This window comes from Tachysurus fulvidraco, chromosome 21 (genome assembly GCF_022655615.1).
Source record: "Tachysurus fulvidraco isolate hzauxx_2018 chromosome 21, HZAU_PFXX_2.0, whole genome shotgun sequence".
NCBI lineage: Eukaryota > Metazoa > Chordata > Actinopteri > Siluriformes > Bagridae > Tachysurus > Tachysurus fulvidraco.
In genome coordinates this window covers 20,126,173-20,137,713 of record NC_062538.1, presented here as the reverse complement: position 1 = coordinate 20,137,713, position 11,541 = coordinate 20,126,173, and the positions used below count along the sequence as shown (strand labels likewise).

At 39.3% G+C, this 11,541-nt stretch overlaps 1 protein-coding gene across 1 annotated transcript in view; it reads left to right on the top strand.

Annotated features, from left to right (window-relative positions):
- Positions 1-2,870: 2,870 nt before the first annotated feature.
- The window catches only part of bcr (BCR activator of RhoGEF and GTPase), a 61,276-nt gene continuing 52,605 nt past the window's right edge, over positions 2,871-11,541 (top strand). The window contains exon 1 of the mRNA XM_047805784.1: positions 2,871-5,112. Coding sequence (XP_047661740.1) covers positions 3,636-5,112 — 1,477 coding nt within the window. The 5' untranslated portion in view covers positions 2,871-3,635. The remainder of the gene's footprint in view (positions 5,113-11,541) is intronic.

Here is an 11,541-nt window from a genome sequence, read left to right as displayed (position 1 = left end):
GTGGTGAACTGGGGGTTTCTACCCAAAAATAGTTGAGTTTCTTAAAGCAGAATTTCATGTATTGGTCTATCGTATTAATACCACAGCAAATTACCAGAACTAACATTTCCCTGCTGATGAGAGCAATCACTAATGCTTTTAAAAAAATATATATATATTCTTGATATAATTTATAAATCAGCTAAACCAAAGATTAAATTTTTTATGTTAAAACATTATAAATCTTATTAAAATATGTCCAATCATGACCGATAATTTAATGCTGTAGTATAATCAATCATAAAATCCTTTATGTAGTATTTATTTATGTAATGGAATAATACTAGTCAAATATGACTCTTAAATCCAACACTGATTGATTACAGCTTCCTGGTAAAATGTCCTTCATGTCCTGTATGATTTATGTGTAGGCTAAATGAGGTAATGTAAACAGAGGACAAATTTTAGTAAGACCTTTACATAGTGTCTGAAATTAATGGCCCCCACCAGACCTTGTACACATTTCCTCTGGCTGCAGGCCATTAAATTTCTAGTTTCCATCTGCTTTGCTCAGGCACACAAAGCCTTAAAGGTGCATTTTGCATTGTTCGAAGCATCCTATATTTGTAATAAATAAAATGAGACCAACAATGTTTTTAAAATTCCTAACTGGTTAGAAATATATTGACTGACCTGAATATCCTTATTTACACCTCTTTTAACTTTTTTTTTGTTGGCTCATTAGCTACACGATGTAAGGAAGTTGGGAAAATGGGCAAGATAAGAAACAAAGAATGTAAAAAATGTAAAAGAATGCATGTGAACATCACACTTAACCACAAGGCATGTAAATTGGCTGTCAGGAAAATCCAGCTTTTATATAAACAGTTTTATTTTACATATACAGGGGGCGTCTGGTAGCGTAGTGTTTAAGGTGTTGGGCTACCAATTGGAAGGTAGTGAGTTCAATCACAGGTCCACAAAGCTGTCACTATTGGGCCCCTGAGCAAGGCCCTTAACCATAAATTGCTCAGTTGTGTATAAAAATTATATACTGTAAGTCGCTCTGGATAAGGGTGTCTGCTAAATGCTGGAAATGTAAGTGTAAATTATAACTGCTCCTTTAAAAACGATCACATTATATTTTTACTATTTGAAAAAAGGTATTTAATTTGTTTGTTTGTTTGTTTATTTATTGCATTATCTCAAATCTCAAGCTCATCCTCCCCTTTTTCTTTTCACAGTTTGCGCCTTGTAAGATGTCCCCGTCTCAATCCAGCTTATTTTGGGAAGGAAACTGGATGCTTTTCTTTGTGTATGTGGGATTCCCTCCTCCATGTTGTACGCTGCATGATCCTTGGGCTGATCGGCCAGAAAAGCTGTTCTTTTCTGATGGAGCAAATGACGGACAACTGTGAATCCTGTCTGCTTTGTAGAGGAGAGTGATAAACTGTGACATCCAGCATCCTTTGCTTTCTCCTCTGTTTCGTATGATCGAGAAATGACACCTCTGCCATGACACATCATGCTGCCTTGCAATCAGTTTGTCACTATAGATTACATCGAAATATGTTCAATTCTTTTTTTAAACCGTGTAAAATGTCAGTTTTATATACAGTATACATATGTATAATATATCGTAAAATGCATGCCTTCTGTTGTAAGTAGCTAAGCAATTTTATCTATATTTATATAGTATTTGCTGTGTACATCGGTGCTCAGTGGTATGACATGATGGACATCATTTTACAAATAAACTCACAAGGTTGATTTTATGAACACAATTCTGTTTAGAATTTTGTCCTCTTTTTTGTACAGAAGAAATACAAGCATCATACTTTGTTATTAATATTATATCACAGCTTTAAAGAGCAGATATAATACAATGATCAACAGCAGGGACCAATATAACCGTTAAAAAAATAATCAAGGAATTTTAACACAGATTTATACGAGCCACAGATTTTAAACCATTTCTTCAGCTACTGTAACTTAATCCTAAACTATTAAAATATCAGACTAATTATTTAAATATTTACAATAATATTTTGTATATATATTTGAAACATTAAGGTTTTTTTGACGACTCCAACCACAATTTTAAAAGAATTTTCATTAAAATGGTGAGTAGATAATTGTACACAAACTTTACTTGTCTATTTTTTATTTTATTATTTGGATAAAATTATAATTATATAATATATAAAGAATATTTATATATATATAATATTTATTTGGAATTGGGAGTTTACACAAGTTAGTTTTTTTATAATTAAATCAAGAACTTGTGAGACGGCACAGGGAAAGAAGCGCTTCCTCTTTTTTCGCAATGCTTAATATAGACACAAGGGGGCGCCAAAGACAAGCAATTTAACAGTGGCCTGACCTGTATATAAAGTAAAACATTTATGCTATAACAAATTAAAAACTTATTAATTACTTAACCGATTATCATTTTATTTAACTTATGGTTGACATAAGTTAATGTCATTTAACTTATGTTATTTTACAATGGTAACATAATTTGGCTACCAATCTGATCAAAGAAAGGACACTATATCACTATATCAGACAAGAACAATATATAATAATAATTCAGATTAAAGTCAAATGTTTAACAGGATAACTAATTCAATTATACTTATAATGACGTAAATGAATCACAGCAAATCTGGAATGAATATAATATTCATCTTATATATTTTATGAGTTAAAAAAATTAACGGATAAAAAATACATCTATTTATCATTTATTGAAGGAATATTATTTTTTTATTGAAATTCATCCAAATAAATGACAATAATGTCCAACAGCCCCATCCTTTTTATTTGCTCTTTGTCAATCACACTCACTTGCCCCGCCTTTTCCTGCACAAGCCCCTCCCCCTTTCGGCTTTACAGACAGGAGCGCTGCGTAGCGACCAGTTTCTGAATCTCCCCAATAATTAAACAGCGTGATCAGAAAACGGGCGAATATCGTGACGATTTTCTACAGTATCATATACGACAAGACGAGACAAGATCTGGAGACTGCGTTACGGATAAGAAACCTTTTTCATTTCTTTTTTTTTTTCTTGGGTTTTCTTTTTCTTTTTTTTTTATTATCACGTTTAGACGTCGGAACACAAAAGAGCTTTGGAGACGATGGTGATGATGGTGATGAAGATGATGGTGATGATGATGATGGAAAAACAGCTTCGCATCACGAATAGATGCCGGACAACCAGAAGACTTTACACCTGTATGAAGTAAAGGGGGATTTTGGTGCTTGGAGATCACAGGTGATTCTCTAACAGACTGATTGAGGTTTTTGTAGGATTGTGTTCAGATGCTGTCATTGTGCTGTGGTCCTCTGTTGTGCTCCAGTAAGAAGGATGCATGGGAGTATGCCAGCTTTCCTGTTGTTTCTCCCTGATGTGCACGTTGATACATGGTTTGTTTTAAAAGGAAACAGTGTGTCAGAGAAGAAATCCATATTTTTAAAAGCAACCACTGGCAAATCTTGAACAATCTGTGTTTTACACAAGGTTCTTTCTTGTTATAAGCTCCTGCTGTCGGGTTTTGCAAATTAAGTTTTATTTAAGCAAGTCGCTTTGAGGTGACTGCATCAACCTTGCATACTTGAATTATTTTTATTCCTAAATAACTTGTCGAGGATGGTAGAGCCTGTGGGATTTATTGAGGCCTGGAAGGCACAGTTTCCGGAGTCCGAGCCTCCGAAGATGGAGCTGAGGTCTGTGGGAGGCATCGAGCAGGAATTGGAGAAGTGCAAGGTGTCTATTAGACGGCTGGAGCTGGAGGTGAACAAAGAGCGTTTCCGCATGATCTACCTCCAGACTCTGTTAGCTAAAGAGAGAAAAAGTTATGACAGGCAGCGTTGGGGCTTCAGGAAGGCACAGATGGCTGAGGGGGATGCTCAAGCAGGTGGAGCTGACCCCCAGCACTCACAAATGCAGGAGCTTAGTCAGGGGGATCGCACAAGATTCCAACCTGTAGGAGAAGCCAGGCCTAAACCACGGCCTCCTCCGGCTAGGAAATCCGCCTCGCACGGAGATGGACTGGAACTGCAGTCAGCCTTTGAGCCCCACCAACTAGGGCAGGGCAGTGAGACAGATGGGCTCTCACCATCTAAACAGAGGGGAGGAGTCTCTCCTCGCAGACCGCATCCTCCTCCTGACAAGGAGCTCCCATCTGACCCATGTCCTAAGGACAAGCCAGGCATGGGACTTGGCGTGGCTGCTTTGCGCTCTAACTTTGAGCGGATCAAACGAGCAAACTCACACTCAGCTGGGGATGGAAGAGGAGGCCAGGACAAGCAGCCTTTCTACACCAACATGGAATTCCATCATGAAAAGGGCCTAGTGCGAGTTAATGATCGTGACGTCTCGGACAAAATCAGTTCCCTTGGCACACAGGCCGTGCAAATGGAGCGCAAGAGGTCCCTCCATTCCCTGCCTGGCAACTTAGCCACTGTCGCTGGTGACTTGCGCCCCAGGCCTGTCTGTAGGGGCCGGTCCAGTGAGAGCACCTGTGGCTATGATGCTGAATGTGAAGACGGCGAACCCAGCCCTCGTTACAACAGAGATGGGACTGCTCGGCCAAACGGAAACAAACCACCACCTCCACCATGGCATCCAACAGATTTTCAGCCCTACAGTGGGGTTTACGTGACTAGTGAAAGCAGTGATGGTCGGGTCACGATGCGAGAGCATGTCAGCAGTGATGACCATCACCTCACCTGGCCGAGGAGATCGTACTCACCTGGAAGCTTGGAAGATGTCGGTGGAGGAGGGGGAGGCTACACGCCTGACTGCAGCTCCAACGAGAACTTGACTTCCAGCGAGGACGACTTCTCATCAGGACAGTCAAGTCACGTGTCACCCAGCCCAACCGCCGCATTCCGCAGGCCCTTCAGGGAGAAAAGTCGCTCGCCCTCACAGAACTCTCAGCACTCACTGGACAGCAGTAGTCCTCCGACACCACAGTCCCAGAAGAGACACCGACAGCCACATGTGGTTGTTTCAGAGGCCACTATTGTCGGCGTCCGCAAAACGGGTCAGATCTGGCCCCATGATGGAGACTCCGTCCCCTCTATTAGGACGTCCCACGAAAACAGTTACCATGGAGATCTCGGTAAGTGTACAATTTTTGTGTACAATTTGGTGTATTGTGCAACCTTGGCTATTTTAGTTAGTAATTGCTGACTTTTGGTAAATTATTACAAAGAAAATGTAAGACACCTGGGCAAAGCATTCTGCTTGCTACAGTTGGCAAAGTGGTTTGTGCAATGTTATGGCAGTAATGATGCATATTTATTTTTCAGCTACCTGGTGTTCCCCTTTAGGTTTTGTTGAGTTACTACACTCTCACGGGTCTTTACTGTGTCCTTAATGCTGTGATGACAAAGACAGCTGGATGCTTAGTGTACAGAGTGAATTTGGGATCACTGGCATGAGAGATGTTGAGTAATGAACTGAAAGAGTCCATTTAGATGATGAGCTCAGAGTGAAAGGGTTCGTTTGTAAGTCTCCAAAGTCTAGTATCGTTAGCACAGTGCGAATACCTTGTTAATACAATGCTAATATCCATATCTTAATCTTTTATCACTTAATTCTAATAACAGATATTCCAGCCAAGCAGAATCTGAACTTAGTTCACTGAAACCTGACACAGATGCAGATATGTCCTGAATCTGAGCTGAAGGACAGTGTATCACTATACTGGTGATTTCTGTAGAGAACAATAGCAAACCGAAACACTATTCTAACCCTCGTTCCAGGATCCTTGCAAAGAATCCATCCACAGGTGTCTGAGAGACGCTGACTCATCAGGCAAAATGTGCCTTGGACTGGAGACAAACTATTTTCTCAAAACGTATCCAGTGTCTTTAACCTGTGCGTAGCCTGAAGGTGTTAATACTGGGGTGGTGTGATGAGGTGAACTTGGCTTTCCAGTGACACTTGGCAGGCAAAGCTTAACCATTCACATGCCAAGGAGGTCTTCTTTGTGCAAAAAGAAAGATACGATTGATGGCAGACAAAGACAGACAGACACCAGATGAACTTCGCTGAGCATGCCCAGGGCTACACTGCTGAATTACATCCATTTTATTTCCTGTCAAAAAAAAAAAAAAAAAAAAAAGATGACACTTGGCTGCTGCTTGTTAAACTGTGGTGAAGGAGCTGTACAAGGTTTTTTTTTCTTTCTTTCTTTCTTTCTTTCTTTCTTTCTTTCTTTCTTTCTTTCTTTCTTTCCATTTATTATTAGTCAGTCAGGCAATACAGTAATTATAGCTGTGATTCATTCAGATACATACTACAGATAGACTGAATAGGATGCTAAACGTACACTGCTTCCATGTTGTTTCCTATTTCTGTTGCTTCATGTTCCTTATTCGGTTTTTAGGAAAAATCCATATCAGACATGGACCTTAAAGGCACAGACATGGACCTTAAAGGCACAGACTAAGCATCATATGCTCTGTCAGAACCTTAATAAAAGATATATGATTTAATCTCAGATGTAACGTATGTATTCAGTGGTAATAATATATAATGGATAAATGTGTTAAAGATGGAAAGTGGCTTTAAACATCTGATACCATCATGATATTTTCCAAAACTACATAATGATCAAGATGAGGAGGCGTGTCTTCTTGCCTGTCAGTCATCCTGCTCTCTCATCCTGTTGTCTTACTTGGTGTTGCAAGTTAATTTGGATGTGTGAAGGCGTGGCCTAAAATGTGAGTTTACACCACAACCATTGTGTATACCTTTAAGAAAGGGAAAGTAAAGTGTGTGTGTGTGTGTGTGTGTGTGTGTGTGTGTGTGTGTGTGTGTGTGTGTGTGTGTGTGTGTGTGTAAGAGCTTAGTGTGTTTTAACTGCTGTCTCCTGCTTCAGTTCAGGCTGTAAAGATACACAGATGTCCTATTGCATAACCGTGTGAGCATCCTCTCTTCCTTCTCTCCTGGCTTGTGTTATGCGTGTGCGTGTGTGTGTGTGTGTGTGTGTGTGTGTGTGTGTGTGTGTGTGTGTGTGTATGGAAAAAGTGTAGTCGTATTTATGCGTGTAGTGAGAGTAAGTGATTGAACATACATATGGCAACACCAGGTGCTAGATATCCAAGTGCTAAGTGCTACACAGGACCTCAGTGTTCTTTTTAAAAATAACTAAACACTTGCGAAAAACCTTTATTTTTTTGTGGTCCCGTTTCTCGTACTCTATATCATATTTACTGTGACTCACATGTATGAAAAATGTATCGAATAACAGTTTTCATTAGTGAAATCCAGACCCTTGTGGTGTTCTGCTCTTCCAGTAAGTTCTCATTCCCACGATGGATGTGCTTGTAAACAACAAATGCAATTGTTTCCTAATGTCTTTTATTTGATCTTTTTTTGAAGTGGAGATTCAGGCTGAAATATCCTTGTGTCTGTGAGACATCGTTATAAAGAGAGAAAGAGAGAAAGCACAGGACAACAAACAGCTCTCCCTCGCCGCTCACACACAAGCTTCCAAGAAAACATCAGTCATTCATTATGGATAAAAGGACTGGGCCTCTGTGCAGCTGCCTCCCTACACATACTACATGGCCATGTATTCCAAACTATATACAGTATTTGTTTAAATGCATTTTGGTCATTTAATTAGCTCTGGTTAGGGTGTAGTTGATAAAAATATTAGCGAATATTTTTCAGATGAAGCACACATTAGACTTTAATTTTACAGGTTGGTAGATAAAAAAAAGTCTTAAGTTGAATATTTGATTTGTAATATTATATTAATCCTCTTGCATTGGATTCTTGCATCTTAGCATCCTCTTGGCATCTTAGCAGAGAAACAGAGGAAATCATGACTCATGACCCGGTGCGAATGGAAAATTAAATACATGGTAGGGAAACTCAGCACTAGGTTTTATTGGTTCCTGAGGTGGTGCCTCATTTAAAACTGGAAGCTGCTTTATAGTCATGTGCATTTTCCCCTTTAATACCAGAAAGAGCTGAATGAAGTTAAAGAGTTTAAACATCAGATTTGTCTGGTGTGTATTAGAGGATATGGTTTCCATTGTGCACTTCACGATCAAAGCAAATACTTGGGTTTGAATGCAATTAAGGGAAAAATCAGCTGTGTGTTTTAGAGAAGTGAATGGGTGGATGTGTAAATGGATGGTCTGATGCAAACAGAGAAACATGTTCTGCTCAATACAGTCATTGTCCAACATTACTGGACTGAGGTCAGACCTTCCAGTCCTTCCAGCCCTTATTTTTAACCAGAGTAAAAACTCAGGACCTTCTGAGGAGAGCTTTCCTGTGGCAGCTGGCACTCATGGGCAGAGCATGCTCTAAATGAGGGGTGGATGATTCCCTGTGGTATTCCCCTGTTTATCCCACTGAATAATATGAAATTTGTACTTATTCGTTTCTAAGTTTAGCATGTTTGGACAGTTGTGTTTGCCGGTTTTGTCATGGCTTGGACTTGCATTCCTCACAGAGTTAGCAAAATTCCACCCAGAAGCTGGAAGCCAAACAGGGGAGTGAAAGGAAAAAGGTAGCAGTGAGTGAACAGAAGTGCACTTGATATGCTAATGAAAAAACCTTCAGTCTGGTGAGGTGAGGCTTTAAGATGAGGCCCATGCAGGATGCCATGCAGAATAAAAATGAAGAAGTCCCCAGCTGACTGAATTCTGTGCAGTTGAAGCTTTAGTAAGCACAGAAGGCAATTGGGACCTGGAACCGTCCCAACTCCTTCTGCTCCTGCTGGGAGAGGGGGTGGATTACCCTGTCGGGATTAGAAGTTTTTAGAGCGTGCATTATTTGAAGACCAGATATCCTTAAGGCTTACATCAAGACCTGACTTTTGAAAGGTTTCGTTTTGGGGCCTGAACACAAAGGGGATGCCTCAAAGGTGACTTAAAGACATCATCTGTAATATCCATTCAATAAGATTGTTCCTAGATCTCAGACCAAACTTTAAAACATTTCAATTCATTGTCAAACTGTTGTTAAGTTACCAGTACAGTGTAATTTCTTCCCAGCAGGGTTCTATCAGCCGTTAACACTTGGATCTGTATATTTAACTACTGCAGGGCATGTAAGCTAGTTGGAAAGACTACTTTTTTGAATATTTTGTCCAGATCTCTTTAAAGGATCTACACTTGACTACAGAGACTACAAAGGACAGTTTGATAGCCAGCAGGCAGTTGGCAGCCAGAAATACTGGACACAGCGCAGATGGCAAACCTCCTGTGGTGAGTTTCCTGAGGTAGCCGGCATTCTGGCCGCCTGTCTGTGTGTATCCAGCAGCACAAACTCGGGATCAGGGTCTGGACTATGACCCCCAGGCCAGAGGAAGAATAGAAAATCCGGCCCACCCTGTACTGTGGGTACTGCGGGTGCTGCCCTCGGCCTGCCTGCCTGCCTGCGGAACACACCCCACCCAGACCGCAAAGTGTGTGTATGTGTTTGCTGGAGCGTTTTTGAAAAGGTCTCAAACACTGGCACCCTGTGAATTTGCAGCCATCCCAAAAGAAAACTCAAGAAATAACTGGAGCTAGAAAAGCCTGTCCAGTGCTTAGCACTATAAACAAAGGGGGTCTTTATTTTCAGAGCTGAGTCTAACAACCCTCACTTCGTATTCAGTATTAAATGCTAAACTGGCCTCCTGGAGTGTAAGGAGAGCAGTGGGTGTAGATTTGTGTAGATCATTTTTTGCATTTTGGATTCCATCTTGCTGGTTAAACCTACATGACTTTGTGACACCACAAATGAACCCAAATCACACACAATCAGATATGTTTTATCTGTCACTCATCATATTTAATGGATCATTGACTCCATAAGACACCCTGCATCTGCTGCCCTACATATATCTAGCCCCTACAAAATGTGCTTAATGGAAAATAACAAATTGCGAATATATTTCTTTACAATGTGATTTTCTTTGTTATAGGAAATCAAGTGGTGTGTTTTCCAGTTCTTTATTATACCACTTTAATATGCATGTACAACGTTTCAAAGAAATAGCCTACATTAGGTTTTATTAAACAAAAACTCTTCGTTACATACACATTTATAAAAAACTTTTATTGTGATAGCAGCTATAAACTTCAATCTCTTTTGAAGTTAATGAGCACAACATCCTCTGTACTTAAACTTTATTTGATGGTAGAAAACATAAAGGTACAACTTTAACAGCTGTTACAATTTGCAGACATTGGAGACTCCTTCCAAAAATGGTACTCATCTCTTTATAAAAAAATGATGGTATCTTTCTTATTTTGTTGTAAAAAAAAAAGTCAAACAAGAAATTTATTTAAAAAGTTAAATCGTACCAATGCTTTGTTATAAAACCTCCCACAGAAATAAGTTTGTATTTTACAAAGGATTTCTTAGCATTAATAATTAACAAATGATATATTGCTCAGCCTTCATGTGTGGGTGTCTGGTGAACCCCTAAATTGTAGCATTTTTATGGCCCTTCTCTAATTGTGTTGTGTGGTAACAAATAAATCACGTATTGTTCATCGCTCGATAAAAATAAGACTTTCCAGATTGTTCTTTCTTGTGGTTAAATGAAGCGTTCTTTATATTCTAGCCAGATTTGCTCCCTCATACAGCCTGGACAGCTGCTTTGAATTTGTTGTGTGTGTAACCAATTACCAGGCTTGCACCTTTCTGCTGTGTGTGTGAGAGTGTGTGTATGCCTTGTGTTTTCCACTAAACAAGGGGAAAAAAAGAAAGATCAAAGACCTAACCTGAAGGCACTAGGGGTTCCCTCCTTTATTTGCTAGGTTTAAGAGAAAAGGGGTGATTAGTGTCAAACATCACTGTTCCTATTTTTTTCTTCTTTAGGTCAAATCTGTTGTGGTAGACAGGGTCCAATTAGCCTGTCTGACTAAATCCAACATGTGCAAAGCTGGATATTATAATTTGTATATTCGACTAATTGTGCTATTAGCATTCTGGTGGCTAATGATTATTGTTAACCCTAAATATCCTTTAGAAGCACACTAACTCTTTTAGGGTCATTCAGTTATTCTGTCTTTTATTTTATGATGAGTTACTCCACCACACATGTATCTTAATCTATATTTATATGTTTCTTCGGTGTGTTGCTAATAGCATACCATAGCAATGCTAAAAGATTGTAGTTAACTAGCTTGTGAGGTAGCCAGCTAGTGCTAAGCTCACTAGCTAGCACAGTGTATGATGAGCAAGAATATTACAGATCATAACAACTTTTTATCATTTAAATTTAAACATTTATTACTCAAGCAGTAACCCCGGTTATGGTTTTTGCTCCTTGCTGGTTAAAAAGAAATCCACTAGCATGATGCTACATCTCTGATCTTTCTCTGTCGTTCAAAAGTCACTTAGATATATATTTAAGATGCAGAATCATGCTGCTATTAAATATGTAAGCTAAGCTAGTGGTTTAAATTTTAAAAATATGTACTGGAATTATTTACCTTAATGTGATGTTAGTGTTCTGATAGGTCGTGTTTAATGCTAATGCTAAATTTGCTGCTGCGAGTACAACATGAAATACGTGTACAAGAAGCTA